General features: G+C 39.4%; 1 protein-coding gene across 12 annotated transcripts in view; it reads left to right on the top strand.

Annotated features, from left to right (window-relative positions):
* The first annotated feature begins 29 nt into the window (after positions 1–29).
* Positions 30–27,809, top strand: part of Golga1 (golgin A1) — a 50,439-nt gene continuing 22,659 nt past the window's right edge. For 3 of the 12 annotated variants that reach the window (XR_001201478.3, XR_001201477.3, XM_013153380.3), the window contains exons 1-12: positions 62–626; positions 1,073–1,121; positions 2,052–2,270; positions 8,126–8,216; positions 11,074–11,148; positions 12,015–12,112; positions 12,390–12,422; positions 15,084–15,212; positions 16,122–16,291; positions 16,758–16,869; positions 24,523–24,648; positions 26,430–26,525. Coding sequence is in view for 10 of the 12 variants with exons in the window: in XM_013153380.3 (XP_013008834.1) it covers positions 2,136–2,270; positions 8,126–8,216; positions 11,074–11,148; positions 12,015–12,112; positions 12,390–12,422; positions 15,084–15,212; positions 16,122–16,291; positions 16,758–16,869; positions 24,523–24,648; positions 26,430–26,525 (1,065 nt within the window). In the remaining 2 variants the exon portion in view is untranslated. Of the gene's footprint in view, positions 627–1,072; positions 1,122–1,976; positions 2,271–3,529; positions 3,624–8,125; positions 8,217–11,073; positions 11,149–12,014; positions 12,113–12,389; positions 12,423–15,083; positions 15,213–16,121; positions 16,292–16,757; positions 16,870–24,522; positions 24,649–26,429; positions 26,526–27,809 lie in introns of all 12 variants that reach the window. The other 9 variants (XM_063227475.1, XM_013153382.3, XM_063227452.1 and 6 more) reach the window with 9 other exon arrangements.

Below are 27,809 nucleotides of genomic sequence, written 5' to 3'. Positions count from 1 at the left end.
GGACGCATGCGCCCCGCCAGCCATCCTCGCGCAGCCACTTCCGGCGCGCTGAGGACTTGCGGTTCCGGGTCGCTGCACGGATCACTGGCGGGCGGTGGGGGCTGGTTTGATGCTCGCCGGCGCTCACGAGAGGCCCCAGAGGCGGGGCTCTGCCGGCTGCCCACAGAGCGGCAGGTGCGCAGGCTGGGGTTCCGGGGACGTAAGCAGGCCCCCAGTTTTCCTGGTGGCTTCTGTCCCCAAAGCTGTCCGAAGCGGGTTTGCCCAAGACCCAAGCAGGGGGCGGGACTGGGTGCTGGAAAGGCGACGCTGGGGGCAGAGGCGGGCTGCCCCGGCCTGGGAGTCTGAGCCTGGGGTTCCGGATCCTCCCTGCGCGACCTTGGAAAAGTCAGTCCTCACTGGAGCTGTTTTCCGCCTGTCAAATTAGAGATGTTGGATCCCCGCTCTCCCCTGCGCCTTTGACAGTTCAAGTAAGGGCGTGGCTGGAGGGAGTGATCCAAACTGCCCTGCTGGCAGGGACCTTCGGACGTTAGGCATCTTGTCTTTTACTGAACTTTGCCGTCCTTTTTCTCACCGGCTGACTTAACGATGAATCAAGATTATGAACAGACAGCCTAGGGACTGGCCAGGTAAACAGCCTATGTGTATGAACGTTAACTGAGAAAATTCCAGCCCCGGGACATCTTAATCTCATTCAAGTTGTTTTGTTCAGGGCTCCCATGGAGAAATGAATTTAGGCATTTCCTGCAGTGAGTGTTTTTGTTTTATATGCCTGTAAGTGAAACTCTTAGATCACAAATTCATGGGAGAGGCCAGGGATTTAGCTCAGCGGCACAGGTGTCTGCCGGCAAGTGTGAGGTCATGAGTTCGATCCCCGGTACCAAAAAAAAAAAAAAAATTCATGGGAGACCAAGATGAGGGAGGTAGCCCATTGAGAGTTATGATAATGGCAAGCTTTCTTTCCCCACTTAACTCCTGGCTCCCTCCTGTTTCTCTGCTTTTCTCTCATTTCCACCCAACATTGCAACTTTACGTTTTAAATACCCAATCCACTTTTATTTTTGTCTTCATACAGGACAGAATTCACTGACATCCAGGCTGTTTTAAGCTAGTAGATAAGCCAGGTGAGTAAGACCTTTACAGACATTGAAGGTAAAGCTTTTGAAAATTTTACAAACTTAATGGATGATTTGAAGTGAGAAGTCATTTGTAGATCTTAGAATTTAGGTGTCCTCCACAAAACATGAAAAGTTAAGGTTGAAACTAGAATGTCAGTGTTTTTATTCACTATGAGGGAGAAAAGATGTTTTGAATCTCCTGTTAAATATCATGTCAAACATTCTGAAGAAAAGAAATTATAATTTGGGATAATTTTATCAAAATGAGAGCCAACCATAGAGCATTTTCATGAAAGGTTAAACGATATCTGATAGGTACCTGTTTACTGGCATTGAGTGACTTGCCTGCTCTTTTGTAAGTTATAAATTTTTTTCTAGGAAACTGCTGATTGCAAAACATCTGGAACATTTACTACACGTTTTCTTCACACTGAGTGACATATGTTTGAAATGTCTTAACTCTAAACGTACTATGGTGGGGAAGGATTTGAAAGCATTTTACAATGTTAACCTAGGAACGTTTACCAAATGTGTCATATGCCATAGCTAGTGTGGTGTAATTTTTTTAATAAGTTGAGATTTGTGAGTCAGAGAGTTGCTGTATTCAAATACCAGCCCTGCTGCTTACCTACATAGTCATTGGCAGGTTTCGTCCCCTCTTTGACCCTGAATTTCCTCACCTCATCTGTATATGTAACAGGAGCACTTAAGTGCTTTATGGATATTAAGTAACTATATTCTGTTAAGCATACATTTAGAGTGCAAAACTTAATTTTTGAAACCTGAAGTTTAATATAGTAATTCAGATATAAAATCCTTCCAGTTTTTAACCTAGAGCTACCTCTTTCATCTGACTCATAGATACGGTGTTGCCGCAGCCCTTGGGCCCATGTTTGAGTGGCAATTCATCTAACTTGGCTCCCTGAAACTTTTTAGACAACACTGTCTGATTCCAGTCACTGAGGATTACTGCAGTCATTCAGAAGCTTATCATCTGTGCAGACTAGCCAGACAGCAAAAATGTTTGCAAAGTTAAAGAAGAAAATTGCAGAAGAAACTGCAGTGGCTCAGAGGCCAGGAGGTGCTACAAGGATCCCACGGTCAGTGAGCAAGGAATCCATGGCATCTGTGGGAGCTGACTCGGGAGATGACTTTGTAAGTATCCTCTCAAGCTTTGAATATTTGACAGTCTGAATGTACCTTTTTAAGTAATATTGCAGGGAATCCTTTCAATAAATATTTTTAAATTGTGTGATTATTTCATGTCTTTTGTAGTTTGTAGCAGGATAAGACCCCACACATCTGCTTCTGTATTCCTTTTGTGAGATGCTTTTTCATTAATATTTGATTTGTTAATTCTAAAAGTAGTTTTTTTTTTTTCTTTTCTGTGAATCTCTTCTCACATTCTGGACATTGTCTACTGTACTGTCTTCCATCTGTACCGCTTGTGTTTTTTCCTTTACATTTCAGTCTTTCAAAATGTCTAGGCTTATTTTTTCTGTAGGCACATTATTACTTAAGTCATTATTACTTGATGTGACCCGTAATTTGAGATATGGTATTAACCAAATGTGTTTTATTGGACAAACTCATGGATGGTACCAACAACTAAAGTATGTCACCTTGTTTGTAAAGTGTCTTTGTGTTTGATAAGATTTTAAAAAATGAGAATATGTTATGGAAATACCATGTGTAAGGTTTAAAATATGCCTTTGGTGTACAACAGCATCTTTAAAAGTTAGATGACTTTAAAAATAATAATTATAAATACATGTAATATACATGTGAAGTCTAAAGCATAAAATAAATTTGGCAACCATTCAAAGACATACAATAATATCACTATGGCTGAAGCTACTTATAACCATTTCCTCCCTTTCAGATAACCACTGTTCTCCATTTCGTGCTCATCATTCCATTGGGTTTTAAAACATCTTAACAGATACATGGTATTAACTATTTACCATTTAACCCTGCTTATTTTTGAACTTTTCAAAAATGATAAATCTTAGTCTTCTTGGACTTACTTTTTTTTTTTGGAATCAAACGCAGGACCTCACACTTGCCAGGAAGGCACTGTGCCACTGAGCTATATCCCCAGCCTGGACTTAAGTTTTTTTAATTCAACATGTTTCCACAAAATGTCTGTGTTGCATGAAGCTGTGGTTCATTTATTTTTACTGCTGTAAAGATTCCAACATTTGGGGCTGAGGATTTAGCTCAGCAGCATAAACGCCTGCCTTGCAAGCAGGCAGTCATGAGTTTGATCCCTGGCATTGTAAAAATAAAAAAAGATTCCAACATTTGAAAAGGGTACAGTTTGTCTCTGTCTCTTCCCAGTGATAGACATATGAGTTGTTTCCATGATCAGATGACTCCTCTTTTCCTCCTTTCTTTCACTGCTTAAATCCCAGGTCATATTACATGGCAGAAGCTATTAGATTATTGAGGTGGAACAATAAGATGACGAGATCTAGATTCTCTTGGCTTCTATATTTAACAGGAAATGTAAGTGAACCTTTGATCACCAAGCTCAAGAATGTCATTTTCATGTTGAGTTGTACAGCAGAAGAAAAAGCAAATCTGATCCTTACTCCATGTCTCCAAATCCTTATATTCAACTGTACGTGCTTCTTCTAACACATACTTACCTTATGGCATCTCAGATTCTGAATGAACAACATTGGATTCAGTAACTTGATCTTCTCAAGTTGCCAAGATCATTTTTCTTTTTAGTTCTTACTGAATAATCAGTCAAAAGTGCTAAGGAATACTCCAGCGCATTTATTTTGAGTCAAAGTCTTACTGAATTGCCCACGCTGGCCTCAAACTTGTGACCCTCCTGCCTCAGCCTCCCAGATAGCCAGGATTAGCGGTTACATAATTGACACTTCTCCAAATCTGAATGATACTAAATACAGACCTACACAGTGGATCAGAATGACACCAGCAAACTATATAGATTCTATGATTTTATATCTTTTGAAACCAGGTAGCACTGGCAATTTGGCTCAGTGTCATAAGTGCCTGCCTGGCAAGTACAAGGTCCTAAGTATGATCCCCAGTCCTCCACCCTGCAAAAAAAAAAAAAAAAAAAAAAAAAACAGGTAGGAAAAAACTACAAGTTCGACATGGTGGGAAAGATCCTGGTAGCTCCAGTACTACATGGAGCCCAGGCAGTGTTTAACAGTCTGGATTCCACATTTACACACAGACTATAAAGAGCTTCAGCTGATGAACAAGTATATGTGGTTTTAATGACTGCCTTGCCACACCTTGCCTTGGCTGTCTTTCTCTGATGGACAAATGTGGTAGCCTCTCGGGACACCCTGCCTCCATTAGTCACCCCCCAAAATGATATTTCTAAAAGCAGATGTGCTTTTAGATATTTGATATCTAAAATCAAATATCAAAAATCAAAAGATATTTGATATTGTGCTTTTAGATATGTGATATTGTTTCTTGGTGTTTAAAAACTCAGTCTTCGGGGGCTGGGGATTTAGCTCAGCGGCATAAACGCCTGCCTTGCAAGCAGGCAGTCGTGAGTTCGATCCCTGGTACTGATAAAAACGAAAAAGACAAAAAAAAAAAAAAAAAAAAAAAAAACCTCAGTCTTCTTACAGCTTACCTGCACAACCTCATCTCTTAACTTTCTGATACCCTGTGCTTAGATCCACATTGAATTTATTGAACTTCATGGAATGGGTGACATTACTTCCTGCCTACAGCTGTTTTCCTATGAGGCTATCTACTCTGGAATATCTCCAGTCTCCGTCTTTCATGCTGCATTACTTTGAAATACTCTTGTCATTCCAGAAGACTCCTGACCCAGCTCTTTTCACAACTTACCAGTCTTTACCCTTCCTCATCAAGTATAGTGCTTTGTCTTCTGCTCACCTCAGACCAGCCCATTATGCTGCATGAGTAGTGACAATGAGCTGATGGTCTCTACCACTGAAAATAGGAGTTTGCTGAGAGGCAGTGAAGTAAAGCCTTTAGGAACTCACTCAAGTCTTAAGAGCAGACCTGGATCATAATTGTGTGACTTTGAACTAATTCCTTTATTTTTCTTTGCCTTAATATTGGGATAGGAACTATATCTGCTTTATTAAAATATGCATGTCACCCCAGGTTCAGTTTTTCAGTGAAACTCCCAAACCTTGACATATAATTTCAGTCGCTATCATTTATTATAGCAAAAAGATGCAGAGTACAGTCTACAAAGAAAAAGTACATAAGGTAAAGCCTGGAAGAAATCAGGTTCCACAAGTTCCAACTCCTGTGGTGTTACATAGGATATGCTTAACTCCCTCACAGTGAATTGTGATAACACGTGTGTAACAGGAAGTTCATTGAAAACTTAGTGTCCAGGGGCTGGGGATTTAGCTCAGTGGCATAAGCACCTGACTTGCAAGCAGGCGGTGGTGAGTTCGATCCCCGGTATTGATTAAAAAACAAAACAAAACAAAAAAAAGTGTCCAGAGTTCTTACTGGGAGCTGGTGACGCAGATATCTTTGGCCTAACAGATACCCTGATTCCAGATCCCACAAGAAAAGGAGTGCTGGGATTGCAAGTATGGGTCACCATACCCTGCTAAAATCATGAGAGTGGTGGGAACCTTCCAAAAATCTCATTTCCTTAGATGCCAGCCCAGGACCAGGCTTACAATAAGACTTTTCTAAGGAAAGCAGTCTCAGGCCTGTAATGTTAATCTTTTTCATAGTGTATAGAAAATGCAGCATAGTGCCTGGCTCTTAGGAAATATTTTGTGATTACAATAGTTGCTGCTGCAGCAGCTGTTCTAACAAGGACCTCTGGTTCACCAGTATTTTTAATGTGTGCACAGTGTTGACACCTAGGATGTCTCAGCAATAGTACTGATTGTAATTTCTTACACTGTTACTTCTATGGCCTGAATGTTTATTTCCCCCCCATGGTTCTCTAATGCTGTGATATTAGGAGGTAGGAACTTTGTGTGATGATTAGGTCATGAGTCTGGGTTGGGATTGGTGCCCTTATAAAAGAACCAGTAGTGCTGACTTGCCCCTTCCACCAGTTAGGGCACAGCTCGGAGGTGTCATCTGTGACACAGAAAGTGTGCCCTCCCCAGCCGCTGAACTTGCCAGAACCTTGATTTTGTACTTCGCAAGCTCTTACAACTGTGAACAATAAACTTCTGTGGTTTATAAACTTTCCAATTTAAGATATTTTATTATAGCAGCTTGAAAAGACTAAGAGAACTAGTAATGGATGACACATCGAAACTACTAATGCACCGTGCTCTGTTTTACAAATCTGACAAGCATTGAATTATTTAATGTTTATCACTGCTCTGTGAGGGAGATGGTATTTGCTTCTTGCAGATTAGGAAAACAATAACCAGGGAAATGGAGAAATTGGCAGTTCTTGCAGCTTCTAAGCAGTGAAAGGTGGAGGTAGTGGTGCATGCTTGTAACCCCAGCACTCCAGAAAATAGTAACTTCAAGCCCAGCCTGGGAAATGTAGCAAGATCCTGTCTCAAAGAAGATGGGGTAGCTCACTGCAAGGCACTGGGTTCAATCCCCAGTACTACCAAAAAAAAAAAACAGTAAAACTACAACTTGAACCCAGGTCTTCTGATTTCAGACATTACTCTTACCTCTGTAAATACTGAACAGGCACGTATGCTGCTGGATAGGTTAATAAATATTTCAAGTGAGTTAGAGCCAGGCATGCTGGCCCATACCAGTAGTTCAAGCATTCAGGAGGCTGAGGCAGAAGGATCACAATTTAAGGCCATACTTGGCTCAATAGCTAGTTCAAGGCAAGCGTGGCCTATGTCATGAGACCCTTACTCAAAAAAACACCAAAAAAGTGAATTGAAACTATTCAACCACTGTAAAAACATTTTGAGGGTAAAATACAGAAGTATGATTAAAGAGTGCATATTAAGATGGTTTAAGACAAATTATATTAAAAATTTTTAAAAAGATGTGATAATGATATTGTAGCTATGAAGAAAAATTTCCTTATTTTTCAGAAATATCAAAGTATTTGGGATGAAATATCATGACTGTTTTGATCACTTTACATAAGAGTTAATGAAGCAAATATGAGAAAGTGTTGGTAATTGTTAAATAAGAATGTTCATTAAACCTTTCTCCCTACTAGTAAAAACTAATTTTTAAATTCAGTTATTTGTTAGCAGTGGAAATTAATTGCCCAAAGTAATAATGCTACCCATAAACTTTTTAAAAATTTTATTTCTATTAGTTTACAGTGCATGATGATTATTATATTCATCATGGGAGTTGGTGCATATACATAACAACACATTTTTTAAAACAACACATTTTAACCCATAAGTTTGAAACTACTCTGAATTGGAGAAAAATAGATGTCTCATTAATGTGTTGAATGCATGTTATCTGTGAAAGTCTTTGATGACTTTTTAGAGGTTAATGTTAAAAGCAGTTTGTTTACTAAACGAAGATACTAAAGCTCCTTTGTCAGTATCAGAATGGATTCTTAGTCTTAGGCAAGACTTTGATCCCTTGTTGAAGGAAACCCCCCCCCTTTTTTTTTGGTACGGGGGATCGAATTCAGGACTGCACGCTTACAAGACAGGTGCTTATACCACTGAGCTACATCCCTGGACCGAACTTTCCCCTTTTATCCCAGAAGTATTAACTTTCTGAAAGATAATATGATTTTTTTTTGTCTTCAAGATTCCTTTTTCATGTTACTTGGTGTAATATGATCCTAGTAAACTGATTTACTACCATTTATTTCAGTAGCACACATACACATGATTTATTACATTAGTGTTGCCTTTCTTCACATAGGGGAGCAAATGTCACTTCCATTATTGAAGTAGAACAACTAGGGCTAGTTAAGCCTTCCAGTGATCACAATTACTTAAAATATGATCAGGCTTAAAAATATGAATTGTCTCTTTCTGGCTTCGTACTGCAGTTTCACCATGCCGGAAAACCCTTGTGTGACTCTGACCTCTCCCCTGTCCCAACAGGCTTCTGATGGAAGTAGCTCTAGAGAGGATCTTTCATCCCAACTTTTGAGAAGAAATGAACAGATACGGAAGTTGGAAGCCAGACTTTCTGGTATGTCTAGAAGTAATAAATAGTAAACAGGAAGCTTGTCTTCCCTGCGCTCTGTCCCTAAAAACCAGCCTTATAGGATAAGTGTACACTTACTCTGATAGAACATTTTGATCTTCTTAGTCAGAAAGGAGCAATATGCATACTTCCTTTGTTCTCTTATTTTTTCATTGTGCCAAATAGTATAAATTCAGAGCGAATTTCAAGGTTTATTCTTAAAAACTCTTAATTGTTTTGCTCCTAAAATATCTAGCCATGGATACAAAAGATGTTAAAAGTATATATAGAAGAGACTGGGGATTTAGCTCAGTGGCATAAGCACTTGCCTTGCAAGTAGGCGGTCATGAGTTCAATCCCCGGTACTAATAAAAAAAAAAAGTATAGAATAGTTTTCACCATCTTCCAACATTAGCATAGCTTCCTTTGTTTATAGGGAATGGCCAACACATGTTGGGTTCAGCAGCCCTGGAGAGGGTTATGCTAACTTAGCACTTGCTCTAGCTGATGTCGCCTGTGGAAGTATTGTGAGTCTTTGGGCCACAATTCAATGGTATTTCTGAGTTCACCACTCACTTCTCATAGAAGTTATAACTCTCATTACATCTTTACATGTAATTAACAGTTTACACCATTTCCATTATATCCTTTGCCTGGTTGTAATAGAATTGTTAGCTGGAAATGTAGCTCAAAGGCACAGAGCCTGCCTGGCAAGCTTGTAGGCCCTGTATTCAATACCTGGTACCAAACCAAAAAGAAAGAAAGAAAGGATTGTGAGTTCTTAGTTTGGTATTTGCCAGTGGATACATTTTGACAGCTTCATCCTGTGAATTGATCTATTGCTTCTGTGTGTCTGTGTATTCTTTGGTTTTATGCCTATTTTATAAGAATAAAAGCAGTAAACCCAAAGTATAAGCGCAATGCTTTTATTTGTGTAGCTCTCAAAGGATACATAACATAGTTTACAACTATCAGTTAAATCATTTTGTCCTCAGAATAGCCTTGCTAGGCTTAGTGAAGTTTAGATTAAACAAATTAAAGTGGTAGAACTGGGGATCTTGATGGTGCTGAAATCTGTACTCTTAGTTTTCTTTAAACTCAGTTGTTACTGTCCTGTTATGTTTTCCCATAAATGATATCTATAATAGTGACTAAATTACTCAGCCAGGCTGAGACAGGAGGATCACAAGTTGAGCCCAACCTTGGCAATTTAGCAACATAGTCAGCCCCTGTCTCAAATCAAAAAGCTTGGGTGGGCAAAGGCTGGGGTGTAACTCAGTGCAAAGGCTCTGGATTCTATACCCAGTGCTAAAAATAAGAAATTACTTTATATTTGTCTAATGTTAGGAAGAGAGTTCTAATGTAATCTCTGTCTTTCCTGATACAGAAAGGACAGTTGGATTTAATTTATGTTAGTAAAGGGACAGAAAAGAGCTAACATTTATTCAGTCCACCTAACATGGTGGGTCTTGTTCTGTTATAAATAGTAACAGTAATGGCTACTTGTTAATGAGTTCTGTACACCAAGCACTTAAGGAATATAAAATACTTTATTGTCTAATGGATTTTTGGGAGTAGGTATAATTAATACTGTTACTGAATAGATGAAGAAACTAGAATTCAGGATCAGTAATTTGCTTGAGATCCCCAGCTAAGGGTGCTGTCTACTTTTTCATTATAACATAGGATCATCTTCTTTGGCCATCCAGATAATTAATTCTGACTTTCACCTTTGCTATTGTGTAGGTAACTCAGTTCTTGTGTAGAAAATTAAGTACCTTAAAAAATGATGATACCATTGTAAGATGTTTAATATTTTTCTAGACACTGTTGCTCAGTTATATGGACTACAAGTGAGCTTTTGTTGAATTCCCTTGATTTTTTGCCTACTCCTAAGGCCATCACTTTTTAAAAATAAGTGATTAGATAATGTATTTTTCATGGGAGGACATTTCTTTTTTTTTTTAATTTTATTTAAAAGGAAAAAGAGAAAAACACAAAACAAAACAAAGCAGTGTAAGGGTACACGTAATACAGAACTACAAAAAAAAAACAAAAAAAAAAAACAGTAAGAAATCACCAGTTAATAGATTACATATCATCATCTTAGAGATAGTTGCTCAAGTCACAGTATCAAAGCATACAAAGTAGACATTCAAACAGTGAGACTGCAAACAGTTGTGTTCAATGATCCAACCAAAAACATTAATATGGTCAACTATTTAGCACCCCTAAACACACTTGCTCATGTATCTTTTAGAGCACTTTTTTTCCTTCTCTTTTTTACAACAAAATTTACACATTTTGGGTTTTATTACTCCTTAGTTCTTATTACTTTTTTGGGGGGGAGAGAATAAAGTCAAATATGGCAAAACAAAGCTGTCAGTCAAAACCAAGGATAGACATAGCACATGATGTAAAAACAGAGTACAAGATTATCAACAATGGTTACCATAGTGTCTCTTGTTTCCTTAAAAAGAATTGTCTATCTCATTAGGTATTATAAAGTTGAACAAAACAGTAGAGAACAAGACCAATAAAACTTGAGCATTGTAAACATTACAGGACTTCCAAAGGAGACAATAGTAATATCAGGCCTAGACTAATTGTACTTCTCTGTCATGGCTAAACAAATCTGCCTGTTTGTACCATGCCTATTTGCCATTTGTACCATGGACAGTTTGTACTATACCTGTTTGCCTGTGTCATTCATTGTTAGGTGCAAGACTGTCTGCCTAGCTTTCCTTAACAGGGCTTAAGTTAAGAAAGTCATCATCATTTTCACTCATATTTCTTTGTTTAATTAACTTCCTTTCCTGATGTTTGTCCATCCCTTGTATGTGCATCACCCTCCTCACCCAAGACTATGCTGAACAGGTCCGAAACTTGCAGAAGATAAAAGAGAAGCTTGAAATTGCATTAGAAAAACACCAGGATTGTACGTATTTTTTTCCTGCTTTTTCAGTCTTCTTAGGGTTTAGTTTTTGAAGTGAAACAATCTAGTATCATCATCAGAGCTCATGTCATTATTTTATAGTGTACTTCTAAATTAGCTTGATGTGACATTTGTCAGACATTTACTAAGGATATGGCTTGTTTTTATGTTGTTTTATGGGCATTGAGGAGGGGTCACTATGTACATCAGCTTGCTGTGTCCAGAGACCCACTTACTGGCTGCCCTTAGGTGTAGGGAAATCTAGTACATGACTCTTGAGTCTAAGCTAGCAGATAACTTCTAGCCATAGCCACATTACTTCTGTGTCATGAACTAAAGGAAAGCGTTCTTATCATTCCTCCAATGATGGATTATTTTGCTTAACTCCCCTAAATTATACCTCCCCTAAATTATACTGTCCAAGAATAGGAATAGAAAGACATTTTTGTTGATACATCTAAAATTTGTTTAAAGAAAACTACAGATAGTTGTTTTGGTTTTGATTTTTGTTTTTGTTTTCAATGGTGGTGAAGGGATAGGAGCTATCACTTAGCACTAGCATTGGTGTTTTCTGGCCACCTACCTTAGTACTTTGTTGTACATTTAAAAATTATATTTTAGCATCTTATGTATATTTCACTATTACAGAAAACAAAAATAATAAGGAACTGGACAACAAACATAATTGTGGTCTATTACCAAGCCCAAGGAGGTTCTTTTGGAAGGTCAATATGGAGCAGGTTTTTCTCAGTCTCATAATCTACTTATGTGACCTTAGCCTTTTTTGTTTGGTGATATTATAGTTACATAAAATTTCATGCTATTTCTGCAGTATTTCCATATCTCAAATAGAGCCTTTTTGTTAACAGCATCCATGCGAAAATTTCAAGAGCAGAATGAGACATTCCAAGCCAACAAAGCCAAAATGGCAGAAGGACTGGCTTCAGCATTAGCCAGAAAGGACCAGGTATTCTATCCTAGCATAAAGCAAATATAATTTTGTTTAGTGCCCTCCTTAGTAAATAACTACAAGCTTATATTTGCATTCTAGAATATCTTCTCCTTTGAGAACTTTTAGTTTTATTAATATTAAATCAAATTTATGAGAATTATGTGGTGTTAAGTTGTTTGCATATGTTTTTTTGGATTGTGGGGTTGCTTGATTGGTTGTTTTAGGATGAGAGTTGGATTGTTTGTTTTGTTTGCACTTTTCCCTGAAAACTACTTTTTGTGTTTTGTTTTAGGAATGGTCAGAAAAACTAGATCAGCTAGAAAAGGTTAGTTGATCTTTATTTATTTTCTCATTCATGATGGATTCCCTTCTGAGTCTGGAAAGTGCTTTCCCCAGTAGCCAGTGCATAGTGCTAGCGGTGCTAGCACCTCTGGGTAGCAGGCCACTATACTGGCTTGGACATTATCTCTTTTGAGCTTTTTATCCATCCTGTGGCATTGATAAATCCTTTTATTAATCCATGCTCAAAATAGCTAATTTGAGTCTGCTATCTGTTTCTTGGAATATTTCTTGACAAAGTAGTAGAAAATGAGCATTTCTCAAGGCTCAGTATTCAGCAGATAACAGAACCTCTTATTTAGACACAGATGAGGGAAACTGATTATAGAACCATAGCTTGTATAACGGTGTGTAGGTGCCTTAAATAATGCATCCCTTACCCCCTGATATGAGTAGGAACATGAGATTTTAAAGCCTACAACTGGAAAAACACTTTAATATAAATAATAATCAATTTTCTCAGCACCAATCGTATGCTGCTACTTAATTTTTCCTTTGAAGGGGCTGGAGATTTAGCTCAGCGGCACAAGCGCCTGCCTTGCAAGAACATGGTTGCAAGTTCAATCCCCGTTACCAATTTAAAAAAAAAAAAAAAAATTTCCTTTGATTATTCCTAAATTGTTCTTCGTGGTAGAAGTATTTCTTAGATTAATATGTTCAACTAGAAAGTATGTTTATTATAGTTTTTTAATCAGATGAGTTTTATTATTGCTGCATTCCTTCCATAAAACAATGGAAGCCAGGGATTTTCTTTGTGTGTTCCATAGAAGTCTGATATCAAGCTGTCAGAATACATTAACTTTTTTTTTTTTTTTTTTTGGTCTTTTTTCTTTTTATCGGTACTGGGGATCAAACTCACGACCACACACTTGCAAGGCAGGCGCTTATGCCACTGAGCTAAATCTCCAGCCCCTACATTAACATTTTTTGTCAGAAAAAAATATTTAACATTTCAAGCTTCACCATTTGTGCTTGGAAAAAAATGTCCTAAAAGTATTCTGTTAATATTTTTCTCATATACAGAAATGAGTTAGGGTAAGGTTTCCTTGTCTCAAAAAAAAAAAAAAAAACCCTTAAGTTATATCAGTTGAAATCCTCACTGAACTGTTTATCATTTAAAATTGTGGTTAAAGGCATTCAAATAAAACCTACTTTAGTTTACTGGCAATTTTTTTCATTGTTTTGCTTAGTTTTTTCAAATTAGAAATTAGGAAATATTTTAGATGAAAAAAATGATGAGACATCTATGAGGATGGATCTAAAAATACAGTGAATATTTAAATTAAAAATACATATATAGTACAGTAAAACATACAGTGCCATTTTAATCCCACTAAAATACTTGTGCTTCTTTTGAACAAGTTCATCTCATCATTCCTGCTACTTTCTGAAGCAGTCCTGGAAGTGTGTCCATGAGTGCCTTTAGTTACACCATTGCAGCCACCTGAATATCTTCAGGTACTCAAACTGTGTCCCTTTCATAGTCATTTGATTTTAGGGGAAGATCCAGAAATCAAATAGCGCCAGATCCAATTAGAAGGGTGAATGAAGACATGTTTCTTACAAGCCTGCCTTTCTACTGAATGCCACTCAACACAAGTACTCATTACATTTTTTATCACACTTTGAAAAGATATTAAAGAGGACTTCCAGAACTACTTCAGAGGCTGGCAAGAGCCAGGCATGGTGGTACACACCTATAATCCCATCATTTGGGAAGCTGAGGCTGAAAGATCACTATGAGGCCAAGGGCAGCCAGGGTTACATGAATTCAAGGTTAGCCTGAACTACTTAGTGAGACCCTGTCTCAAACAAACAAACAAACAAACAGAAATTGGCAAGAACAGTGGGATAAGAGTGTTCAGAGAGAGGGGAGTATTTCAAAAGGGATTAATGGTAATCTGTATTGTACTGTAACAAATTCTTTAATTTAAATATTCACACATATTTTGATAATGTCACTTCTTTAAAACCATATTTCAAGAGGTGTTATTTAGGGACTTTTAATTTCTTTTTTGATTAAAACTTTGACACGGGACTGAGGAATTAGCCCAGGGGTAGAGCACTTGCCTAGCAGATGCAAGGCCCTGAGTTCAAGCCCCAGCACACACACATGCACAAAGACTGTGACAGCAGTTTCCTTAAGAGGATCTTAAAGGTGTCATTTAGGACATCTAATTTTTTTAACTTGGTAAATTCTACAAGCTTCTCAGGACATTTAGTTTTATTGCAGTTATTCATGTTTTTTTAGCCAGTTCAGTTTGTCACTAAGAGTAAACATGTAAAACGTGTATCTATAGGTCTACGCAGACTAAAGAACATAGTTTTGAGGGCTGGGAGTTTAGCTCAGCAGCTCAAGTACGTGGCTCATAAGTACAAGGCCATGAGTTTAATGCCTGATACCAAAAACAAAAAAAGAACAAAGTTTTGAGTAATTGTGTTCTTTCCTTTATTTCCAATTATTAGTTAAGTATTTAATTAACATTTTAGTGGTAATTAATGCCAAATTAGTAATATTACTATTACACTTCTCATGATCAATGTTTTATTTCCATTAGCATAAGATTTTCTTTATTAAGAATTCTGCTTTTTTTTAGTACAGATTTTAATATTTTAGTTGCCTGAATTAATGTCTTCTTCCAAATAGGAGAAAAGATTTTTGACAGCTCAGTTACAAGAAATAGAGAACCAGAGTTTGAATCTTTTCCAAAGGAGAGATGAAATTGATGAACTAGAAGGGTTCCAGCAACAGGAACTAAGTAAAGTAAAGCACATGGTATGTATTTTGTTTTAGACGTTAAATCCTGACTAATACTACTAAGTAACAAATAATGATAATTTACTCTCAATTTGGCTATTCATCACTCTGCTACTTAATAGACCTGTAGTGTTTGATATTAATCACATCTAAGTGTTTTTAAATTTACTGAAATAGAAAATTTCTTTTTGAAATGTATTTATTTTTCCCCATTTGGTTAAGTACAAAGTGTGTAAGTCTTCCTCTAGCCCTGTAAATTTTGTTTAGAATAAATGACAGAGTTTTGAACTGGAAGTATAGCTTATGGTAGACTCCATGCCTAACATGCCTGAGTCTCTGAGTTTGATCCCCAGCGCTACCAAAAAGAGAGAGAGAAAGAGAAAGAGGAGTTTGCCATGTGCCCACGCTGCCCTTGAATTCATGATCCTCCTACCTCAGCCTTCTAAATAGCTGGTAAAGTAGGCACATGACATTGCACTCAGCAAAGCCCCTCTGATACCACAAGCATGTTATAAAGTTCTGGCTGTTTACTTTTTTTAAGTATATTTCTTGAGCTGAGGATTTAGCTCAGTGGTGTAAGTGCCTGTCTGGCAAGCACTATGTTGTGAGTTCGATCCCTGGCACACACACACAAAAAAGGTATAGTTCTTAAGCTGGGTGTGGTGGTGCACACCTGTAATTCCAGTACATATGAGACTGAGACAAAAGGATCATCGCAAGTTTGAGGCCAGCCCGAGCTACATAGTGAGTTGAAGACCAGCCTGAACTACATGATGAGACCCATCTGAAAAAATAAAAAGTGTATTTCACATATTTCATTGGGAACCTCATGTTGGCCAGGCAGGTACTCTACTGCTGAGCGAAATCCCCAGCCCAAAAGTATATTTCTTAGCAGAAACCTAATGCAATCTTATGTCTTTGAATCAGCTTTTAAAAAAAGAAGAAAGTCTGGGGAAAATGCAGCAAAAATTGGAGGCACAGACCAGAGAACTTTGTCAAACCCAGGAGGAATTGATGACCTCTAATCAGATGTCATCAGACTTAAGGCAGAAGCTAGAAGAGTTGCAGAGACGTTACTCAACGCTGGAAGAGCAGAGGTTCTTGCTTGGTCTGTGGGGCCCGAGGGAAGAGGTGTTAGTGTAGCTCTGGCTGTAACCTGCACACCTTTCCCCATTACTCATCGAGACACTTAGTGGTCTTAGTGCTGGCAAAGGCCACCACACTTGCCCTTACCTGCCCAGCACCCAGGCTCTTCACCCTCATCCCTCCACGGAGCCTTTCTCCCCTCCACCTGCCTGCGCTCTGATCCATTCCTGCTGAGTGGTTCAGTATGATTTTACTTTTAGTATTACGGTTGTGTAAGCAAAGGCAAAACCTGAGGGCAATTCTCTTTGGGTTTCTTCTTCAGAGAGAGATAACAAATGTTTCCTATTGCTAGCCTTTATGTGGTTAACAATGTTTGCCGCCCTCACATATAGGAAACCATCTGCATTTTTTCCTTTGGAGAGTGTGTCATAGATGAATTATCCAAATTTGTTCCTTGTGTGCTTTCTTTTGATGAAGAGATCATGTGACAGCTGCAAAAGCAAGTGCAGAAAATACGATCACAGCCTTGGAGCAAAAGGAGCAAGAACTCCAATCGTTCATTCAGCAATTGTCCATTACCTTGCAGAAGGTAAGTGGTACATGAGTTCCTAGGATTCATGAGTAAAGATTCAAAGCTAATCCCATCAGAAATTTCACCCTTGGATTAGCATCCGTGGGCTTTCCCTATATTGCTCATGCAGGCCACCTTGCCCTACCTCCAGTTCTAGCTGAGCTGTGTGCAGGTGAAGCAGCTTCCAGCTGAGAAAGGTTGCCTGACAGAAAAGGTCAGCAGTGTCCTGGCAGTGCTTCTTAGAGTGCACCATTTGGTCTGCTCAGGTATGTCTTAACCACTGTAACAGTTTCCCTGAGGGACACCTGGGCAGCCATTTGTTTATGTACTGCCTATCTTCGGCTATCTCAAGCAACATTCAGGCAGGTGTCATTTCAAACAGTTGATTCTTGTATAAATTTGATAAAATTGTCGTTTTTATATTTCCTGTTTACCATATGAAAATTAATGAAAAAATATGCAATTTTTGATCACTTATATTTAAATAATTGGACTGATAAATAGTTAAAATACCACATGGTGGGCAACAGTTGTGGTTGGTGTGACCAGGGTGTAACTCTGACAAATGTAGCTTGAATCCAGCTCATTCTATAGCACATAGTCAGATGATATCATTGTAATTTGTGTTTTTATGTGGTCAACGTAGATTAATTGTTCCCCTGCTCAGGGCCTGTGCTAGATTCTGAGAATATAAAGGTTAACATAATAATATTATTGAATAGAAAGTGATATTTTCTTACTGGCATTTTAAGTAAAACAGTTTGTATTGTTTGATTGTCCTTTATACTGTAAGACATTTAGCTCTCCTAGCATCTGGATTTTCAGTGCCAGCTCTGGCCTTCAGTCACTGGCAGTCCAGTCGTTCTCATGTGACAAGATGTCCACTATAAGATGCTACTACCCACCCCTACTCCCTTGAGAAACATTTTTCTCAGTGGGGTAGAGACTTAACGTATTCTAGTTCAGTAAGATTTGTGTAAAGTTTGTAACCCCATCCAGCTAAGTTTTACCATACTAGAGATACCTAAATGGAAATGATCATGTATCTTGCTGGTGTATGTTTTTTGTGAGGCAGCGAGGTTCTGGGGATAGAACCTGAGGCCTCATTCGTTCTCACCAAGTGCTTGACCTCTGAGTTATGTCTCCAGCACCTTAACCTAAGTCTCACTCAACCTACTGAGCTGTTACCTCACAATAAGATGACCCAATAAATAAATACATCTTAATAATTTTTTTTGTCTTTTTCTTTTTATTGGTACCAGGGATCGAACTCATGACCACACACTTGCAAGGCAGGTGCTTATGCCGCTGAGCTAAATCCCCAGCTCCCCCCCCCCCATTAAATACATCTTTTTTTTTTAAGATCTTTTTTTTTTTTTTTAAGATCTTTTTTTTTTTTTTTTTTTTTAATTTAAGAGGAAAAAGAGAAAAACACAAACCAAACCAAAGCGGCGTAAGGGTACACGCAATACAGAACTACAAAACAAAACAAAACAAAACAAAACAAAACAAAAAAACATAACAGTAAGAAATTACCTGCTAGTAGATTACACACTATTTTCTTGAAAATAGTTCCTCAAATCACAGTATCAAAGAACACAAGGTGGACATTCAAACAGAGAGACTGCAAACAGCTGTGTTCAATGTTCCAAAAACATTGATAAAGTCAGCTATTTAACACCCCCAAACACACTTGCTGTTATATCCGTTAGTCATTAAATACATCTTAAACAAATGATCTGTGATGTAAGGTTTCTGCCCCTAGTGAATTTAAAATCTAGACACACATACTCTTTTTCCCTCAGAGCCTTACAGTTTCAGTATAGAAATCAAAACTCCTGTACCTGAAAGAAAAACAATTCAGAAATTCAGCCAGTCCTAAATACATGAACTGTGCAAAAGGTGTACTGTGGGAAGAGTACATTTCCAACCTAGATGTCTAAGAAGTCTTACTGGAGGAACTGGAACATCAGGGATGGGTAGGACAGCAAGGGGCAAAGAAGGCAGAACAAGAGTCTATCTGAAGCTGTGGACCAGGGGTCAATAGGTACACAGTTTTGGTCCTGAAGGGACTTTGTAATAGCAGTAACACCCATCCATTAAAAACTATCCGTCCTTTTTATAATTGGAGAAAAGAGGTTCAAGGAAGTCTAGACTGTGGTCACAGTAAGGGCCTTCATTATTGAGCCTCACTCTGTGCTAAGTTCTATACTGGTTATTAGAAATCCTACGATGGACAGCACTGCTCTTCTCTTTTTTGGTGCTTATAAAGGGGAAATCAGGCTTTAGTCAGTATATATATAAAAATTTCTAACTTTTTAGTGCTTGGAAGTAAAACTACTAGGTGATTTAGGATTCTATTACAGCCATCGTATCAGACCTAACCTTGGACTGACAGAATGCTTCTCTTTAGGAAGTAACACTGCTGTGCATGGAAGGGGAGTGATGGGAGAGAATTTCAATCAGGAAAGAGCATGGACAAAATCCCTGAGCCAAATAAAAGGACTAGCACATTCAGAGAACTGAAAGAAGGCCAGAAGGATGCCGTGCAGGAGAGAAAGAATGGGTGCTCTGGCTGTCGGAAGCAGACAAACTGAAAGAGCCTTCTGCGGAGGGCGTTTGCATGTCCAGTCATGAGATGATGCAGGCTTTGGTGAAGAGTGCTAAAGATAGTGAGAAAATATTGACATTGATGAACTTGCTAATGCAATAGATAAGGAAGGAGGAGAGCAAGAGAAAAGAAAGGGTTAGGAATTCCTGGGTCTCTGGCTAGAACAACTGAGTGGCTGGTATTATCAGTCATTAGGCTCATTAGCTACAGAAAGGGCAATGTTTAGTGTGAAGAGCATGAATTTGGAATCAGTTTTTGTTTTTGTCATCCTTCTTAATATTGAACAGATACAGAATAACAGAAAATATGAATAGGGTGAAAAGTATAACAGTGCAGTGAATCGTCTTAGGTCTTACGCCCCCAGGTTAAGAAAAAGAATATTAATTTTTGAGGCTTCCTATGTGTCCTTCATGATTCTATTCCATTCCTTATTCCTCCAGAAGTTAGCACTATCCAGAAATTGTTTCTGTTATTTTCTTACTGTATTTTATTCCTAAACAATCTCTTCTTTCTTATGCTTATTAGTATATAAATGAAATCATGTTATAGATACTGCCTTCAAAAAATTTAGTTTTATTACCAATATATGTCTCTAAAAAATATTCACATGAACTATAGGGGCCAGGGATATAACTTAATGGCACAGCACCTGCCTGGCAAGCATGAGGCTGTGAGTTTGATCTCTGATACAAAAGAGAAAAACAAGAAAAGAAACTTACAACTATAACTTATTACTGTAACTGCATAGCGTGACACTTCTCAAACGAACAAACAAGCAAAAAACATTGCTTATTTAGCTCATGTTTTTCCCTATAGTAATTGTAATAATTTATATGCTCTCACCAGTTTTTCTTCCTGTTAAGGTGTGAAATTATGAAACCTTTACTTATTATAAGTTTGGTGAATATGAAATTCCTCACCATATTGTATAGTGAGCTTGGGTATATTTGGTCATTCACACTCTTCTGTGAAATACTTCTCAAATCTTTTGTCCATTTTTCTGTTGTGTTTTCTTTTTCTCATTGTAGGAATTCTGACTGTCTCTTTTGTTGTACTGGGTTTTAAACCCAGGACTCTGACATTGAGCTATTATCCAGAAACTTTTTTATGTTTGATTGTATTTTATTGTATTGTGTGGAGTCGGGTAACTTGCTAAGTCCCTAACTTGCCCAGACTGAGCTCAAACTTGCGATCCTCCTGCCTCTAACCTCCCAGAGTGTTGGGATTGCAGGTATGTGCCACATGCCAGGTTAAGAATTCCTTATGTAGATCATGGCCATCATGATCCTTTGTGAGTTATCTGGGTTGCATAGGTTTCATTCCAGGCTTTGGTTTACCTTTGCATCCTTGGTGGTTTGTTCATATATTCAGCGTATGTATTGAACTTATTATTTTCTTTTGAACTTGTACTTTGGTTTTTTTAAAGAAATGTTTCTTTATCCATGATTATAATGCTATTCTCCCATAAAAGTTTTATAGTTTTGCCTCTTCTATCTAAGTCTTTACTATGCCTAAAGTGTGATTTTGCTGTAAGAATGGGGTCTGTATTTAAGTCCATGTGTACATGGGACACTTCTAGGCTTTGGCAGATGTGCCACTGGGGTGTTGGCACCAACACTAAACAGTGCTTTTCTAGCTGTAGTTGTAAATAAGTCCTGGTGTCAGCAAAAACTGTTCTCCCCCAACCCCGTGCTTTTTTTTTTTTTTTTTTTTTTTTTTAGGAGTTTGTTGATTATTTCGGGATTATTACTCTTCCACAGAAAGCTTACAAACTCCTTTTTAAAAATCTGTTAGGATATTGATTGGAATTGCATAGAATCTGTACATCAGTTTAGGTAGCATTGATCACTTTTTTACCCCCTTTGATATAGGGGATTAACCCAAGGTCTTTACACAGAGCTATATCTCTAGCCCTTAGAAAGCATCTTGTTAAGTCACATAGGCTGGGCTTGAACTTGGCATCCTCTTGCCAGGATGCTAGAATTGCAGACATGTGCCACCATACCTGGCTTAGTTCTTTTTTTCTTTTCTTTTCTTCTCTTTCTCTTTTTTTTTCGAGACAGGATTTCACTATACAGTTTGCACTGGCCTTGCACTCACTTTGTAGCCCAGGCTGGTCTCAAACTTGCAATGGTCCTCTTGCCTAAGCCTCCTGGGTGCTGCGATTATAGGCATGTGCCACTGTGCCCGGCTGAAGATTTATTTTTTCTTTTTTGGTACTGGGAATCGAGCTCATGACCTTGCACTTGCCAAGCAGGCACTTGTGCTGCTGAGCTAAATCCACAGCCCCTGGCTAAAGATTACACAGTATTCTTTTATTTATTTATTGTTTTGTTTTTGGTTTTGGTAATGGAGATGGAATTCACAATCTCACACTTAACCGGCAAGTGCTTGAGCTGCTGAGCTAAATCCCCAGCCTCCCAAGTGTGCGCTGCCCCTCTCAACTCAACATTATAAAGTTTTGACATTGTTAGATGGCATTTCCTTAGCTGAGCCTGTCTTCCCATTTCCAATTTTTATCCCTTTTCCAACTTGTATTATACTTAATATAATATTATAATGGAATTCATCTTTTTTTTAACTTAAATGTATGTACAATGAAGCAAGGAAAGGATGTTGAAAGAACTAGGATAGCCAGGTAGTTAGACATGTGGAAGGGCAGACATGGGGAAGCCATGTTAGATGAGGCCGGAAGTGTATGCAGGAACCAGCTACTATAGTATAAATAGTGAGATTTCCTCCTTATTCATCATGAATCATTAACTCTTATTTTAAAATAGCTTTTTAAAAAGCTCTTGTTCAGAATAGCTGCTGTTTGTCAAACAGTTACTGTGTTAGTATTCAGACACTTTACTGAGAAGGACACATCAAATCTTCAACATGTGACTACATTTAAGTCGCACATTGTTTTCCCATTTTACAGATGCTAGAAGGAGGCTTCAAGGGGCTGCATGGTTTGTCCATGGTCACACAGATGGAATAGATAAAAGAGGCAGGATTCAGACTCACATCTCTAAGATCCATTGCCAGCCCCCAGTCTTTCTACCTTTGTATTCCAGCACTGTAGCCGCGGTGCTCAGACTTGGCTAGGAAATGGGTGAGGAAGGTGACCTCACAGCAGGGGCAGGTTTGGCAGCAGGAAGTGTGGCATGGTTGCTCTTCCAGTTGTGCACAGCAGGTGCTGAGGGCCCACAGAAACTAGGAGATGTGTGCTCAAGTACATGACTTTGCTTCACAAAGTATAAGATATATTTGTTTTTGTGGTTTTCACTGGAAGGAGTCACCTGCATCTCCTAAATTCAGATTAATGTGTTCGAGCACAGGCTTTAGATCCAGAAGACTGGGTTTGAACCCTAATCTGTCACCAAGGGGTGTATGTCTTAGGTCGGTGCCCAGACATTAGTTTCCTTGCAGACAGTGGTTGTGAGGAAGCACTTGTGTGTGTTCACCAGGTTATAGCAGCTGCTGCTCCTGAGCCACATATTTGTACTTAAGACTATGGCTCTCGGGGCTGGGGATTTAGCTCAGCGTTATAAGCGCCTGCCTTGCAAGCAGGTCATCGTGAGTTCGATCCCCAGTACTGATAAAAAGGAAAAAGACAAAAAAAAAAAAAAAAAGACTATGGCTCTCATTAATATTATTAAGAAACCCCTAAGAGGGCTGAGGATAGCCATAGCTCTTTGTTTGCCTTCCTGTCAGTTAACCCCTGCACAACAGTGCCACTGAGCTGAGTCTCAGACATCAGAGTTCCTCCAGCTCTACTGTCCTCCTCACCTGGCCTCTTGGGCACAGGGAACCTGTCTGCTGCCTTTTGGCACATGTTACCTTGACTCACACCACCCTCCTCTGGACTGGTCCAAACACTGGATAACAACTCCTTCCTCTGACATATCATAGTGCCTTGTGTGTCCCTCTGCTGCCGCCTGGTTGCATTGTTTCATCGTCATTTGTATGTATATCTGTCTCTACCAGCAGCCTGCTTGGTTCTGTGTCTCAGGATCTTTGTATGTCCAGCAGACAAGAGGTGCCGGAGGGGTCAGAGATATAACTCAGTGGCACAAGCACCTACCTGGCAAGTGTAAGGTTGTGAGTTCAATCCCTGATATCCCCCCCAAAAAGAGAGAGAGAGAAATACTAGAGTTTAGGCGTCATAAAAGTTTATCAAATTGTGGGGCTGTGAGTCAACTCTTCAGACACTTCCTCTTGCTACCTGCCTTGGTTGTTGCCCCAGTGACAGTGGAGAGTGGCAAGTGGTTCTTTCCCAAACCCTGGGCCCAGGTTGTTCCATCCTTTTCTGAGGAGAGATTGGCCAGGCTGCCAGCTGAACATGAGTCTGTGCTTGTCCTGGAACCACAGGAGCCTGCCTGGAGAGGACTGCAGGGAGCACAGTGAGAGGGGTGTACTTCTCCATGGGAGGTGGATGCCATGCTACAATTCTGGGGGAAGAGAAAGAGCATATTCAGTGGGTGCAAGCATCCCCCTAGGACTCTGAGAAATTGCACATTCAGAGCATCTTGAATCCACTGTTTTGATGTGGAGCAGCATTTGAGGACTGGTCATAGGAACAAAGCTAGTCTTATTACTGCTAAAGAGATGGAATGCAGTAAAGTGGAGACATTTGTTCTGAGGCCAAGACCTGAGGTGCACGCAGCTGTGACAGGGTCCCTGTGCCTTAGGTCTGGGTGAATACCATTATTTGTTTCCCAGTTCTCTGGCCTTAAAGCAGCTACATTGGCATCATCACTGGTTCATCCAGTCTCTGGAGTTTCTAGGTCAACAGACTAGGAGCTTCTCAGGTAGGACTGGCTCTCCTGCCTCTCCCAAGAAGGTCATGGTTTAGTTTCTTCCCTGACTTGTCAGTTGCTTGAATTAGGAAGAGTGCTTGCTTCTTGCCATACTGAATTTGAGTGTTGCAGTGTTTTAATCTGGCATCATCTGTGTCCCCTTTACAGTGTTTTTCTAGGATGCAGTTGAGCACAGAATTTCGGGAAGGTCCTAAAGGAGATAGGAAGGAAAGGAGAGGGCTCACAGTATAATCAGCTATCGGCTTTCCCCTGCAGGTCACTGCTGAAACTCAGGAGAAAGAAAAACTCATCACACATTTGCAAGAGAAGGTTGCATCCTTGGAGAAGAGACTGGAACAGAACTTATCGGGGGAAGAATATGTGCAGGAACTCGTGAAGGAGGTAATTTTCACTCTCCTTGTGTTGGATGATGTGGGAAAGGCAGTAGTGACTCCATCAGTCCCAGAGTTTCAGAGCTGGGGGTCAGCAAACAGCTTGCTGAGAAAACTGCTCTCTCCAGCTATGTGTATTTGTGAGGGCATTGCTTTTTGGATATGGGTCTCATCATGTTTCCTAAGCCAATTCTAAACTGTACTTAGCCAGTTGTGCCTCAGCCTCCCAAGTAGCTGGGACGGCAGGCGTGCATCTCCACCCCTGGCTTCTCCACCTTTGAACTGTCCTGCTTGCATCAAAACAGCTTGTGTGCCCCATGCATTCCTCAGGAAAGGGGAGAGCTTTGTTCAGAGATGTGTGTGAACCGGTTGCACCAGATCCCTTGGTAATTTGGTGAGAGACCCCTGCACTCTCTCATGGTCTGTGCCCTTTTGGGCAAGGAAAATCATTACCGTCTGTCTTTGGCACAAGCAAGGTGATTTTGGGCAGTGATTCTCATCTGAGAGCCTTTTGGCAGTTGGTCTCTTGCCCAGTGGTATAGCTGAACTCCTCTTCAAGTCTGGGGCTGACCTCTGCCCCATTCTGCCACCTCTTCCTGTCCCAGTGACTGGCCTCATCGTGACACAGGTCATAAGCTTAGGCTTATTCCAGCGTAGGCACTCACTTTCTATCTCCAGTGTCTCAGAATAAAAAGGACTGGGAATGGAATGTGTGAAGGCCATGGTGCCAGTCTACACTACTCAAAGAAAAGAAAAAGGATTGTGCCAAAAAAAAGAGTATATCACAATTAAAATTTAAGACCTGCCTAGCAAGTACAAAGTTGCAAGTTCAATCCCCACTCCCAAAATAAAAAAAAAAAAAAAAAAAAGAGTATAGAAAGGAAAAGGGGTGATGATTGGAATACATGGGCTCAGTATCAGCTATTTGTATTAGTATTGTGACACCATTGTTGTTACATTAAGTGTATAGAGTGCACAGGAGTTTCTTGAGAATTTGGTTAAAACATATATCTTCAGCCCAACCTGTGAAATTCTGATTTTAGTAAGTCTAGAATATAGACTCTCAAGCTGAACAACTTCCTCCAGGTAAATCTAATGCCAAAGTTTGGAAGCTCAAAATATGTTGCCTACAGAATAACATTCAGGCTTTTTTTCTTACAGCATTATAAAGCCTTTTATTATCTGGCTCTTTTTTTTTTTTTTTTTTAAGAGTAGGAAATATCTATTCAAGGAAAGATAGCTTCTATCTAAGAGAGACACAAGGGAACTTGGAAAGGATTGCCACAATCTGGCACTTTTACTCAACGTTGTAATCACATTTGTTTCTTTTTTCTTTTCTTTTTCTGTAGTCCTGGGAATTGAATTTAGCACCTTATGCTTGCCAGACAATGTGCCACTGACCTACATCCCTGGGCCATGTAATCTCATCTCTTGACCTAACCCCAGGACCTCCGCTTTCTTTTGGAGTTGCAGTTCCCTGAAGGCAGTGAGCACTTCTCTTGCCAGCAGGTTGCCACCTGAAACTCTCACCTGCTGTGGCCTTCTGCGTTTCCTGCTGTGTACCACCATTGCAGCCACTTTCTGCATTATTAGTCATTTGACCCAAACTCAGGGACAAAGGACTGTGCCAAGTTTATCTCTGTGGTTTTGATCTGTGAATTGTGTCTCCATTTGCTGCTTTTGTGTTGTTTTTTTTAAATCCCCTGTACATAGCACAAATCATGGTGTTGCAGGCATCAATTATTCAACAGAGAAATGACTGTTTTCCTTTGCTCATCTTTCAACTTACAGAAAATAGTTGCTGAGCAAAATTTGGAGGATACCAGGCAGCAACTGTTGGCAGCCAGAAGCAGCCAGGTGCAGGCCATCGGCGTCCTGGAGACTCGGGTACTGACCTGACTCAGGGCTTCCCAAGTCTGGGTGGTGACCTGGCCAAAGGTCTCTTACGGGGTTGAGATGCTCATTTTCTTCACTCTTGATTAATTACCATCATTCTTCCTCATAGAGTTGTTCTCTTGCTTATTTAGCTCCTCTTATTCCTGTTGGCCTCCTTCCTGTGGAGTACCATTTGAATGTGGTTAATACAGACCCTACCTTAAAATGGGTAGTACTGTGATATGTGGTTTTTTTGATACCAGGGATGGAACTCAGGACCTCATACTTGCCAAGCAGGCACTTATGCCACTGAGCTAAATCCCCTGAGGTGCATGTGTTTTTAATTTGTGTAAATGTACTGACATAGGGTCTGGGGATTTAGCTCAGTGGCATAAGCGCCTGCCTTGCAAGCGTGTAGTCGTGAGTTCGAACCCTGGTACCGGTAAAAATACAAAAAAAAAAGTACTGACATAGCTATGGATAGGTCTTCTTCATTACTTTCAACTGCTCCATCTTCTGCCTGAATCTGCCTTGTAGTGCTTAACCTCCTTCCTGTGTATTTATCTAGTACGTGGCAGACACCCAGACTGCCTTCCTCTTGCTGCCACCTTAGTTACCCTTTAGGCAACAGCCTTCTCGGGGTCCCATAGGATAATAGTGTGATTGAGTGGAACGAGACTGTTCCCAGAAGAACCAAATCTGGCTGTCCTCCTGCAGCATGCATAAGGTTCCTAAATCTGCATTTCTGCTTTTTCTATCACAACTGTTTCACTGCCTTTTTCTTTGATGTTATTGGTTTTGATTTTTTTGCTTTTTGCAGATTTTTTTTTGCCAGTTTCATAGTGTGAAGTAATAAGCCACGGCTTTATTTTTAGTCCTGTGGTTATTAATGAGTTTGGCTGACATTCTCCTTTTGGAATTGTACATATATATCCTTGGCTTATTTTTCTGTGTCATTTTCAGTCTTCTTACTTAGTTGGTAGGATTTCATTGTATAATTTATAGTATTTTGTGAGTTTCAATTCTGAACAAGTCTGTTAACATAATGCCTCAGGCCTTTGTTAAATAGAAATTCGTAGGTTTGATATATAATCAGATTAGTCAAGTGTTTTGCTATATGAAGTCCTATTTAAGAAATCCATTCCTGGTGGGCCATGATACCAGCACACTGGGAAACTGTGGTGAAAGGATCTCCAGTTCAGCCCAAATCATTTAACAAGTCTTTGTCTTAAACAATGAAGGGCTGGGAATATAGCTCACTATAAAGGCCCTAGGTTCAATCTCTAATACAAAAAA

Source organism: Cavia porcellus, unplaced genomic scaffold (assembly GCF_034190915.1).
Source record: "Cavia porcellus strain 051 isolate PalLab524CR breed Dunkin Hartley unplaced genomic scaffold, mCavPor4.1 scaffold_1, whole genome shotgun sequence".
In the NCBI taxonomy this organism is placed as follows: domain Eukaryota; kingdom Metazoa; phylum Chordata; class Mammalia; order Rodentia; family Caviidae; genus Cavia; species Cavia porcellus.
This window is presented reverse-complemented; position numbering and strand designations above follow the sequence as displayed.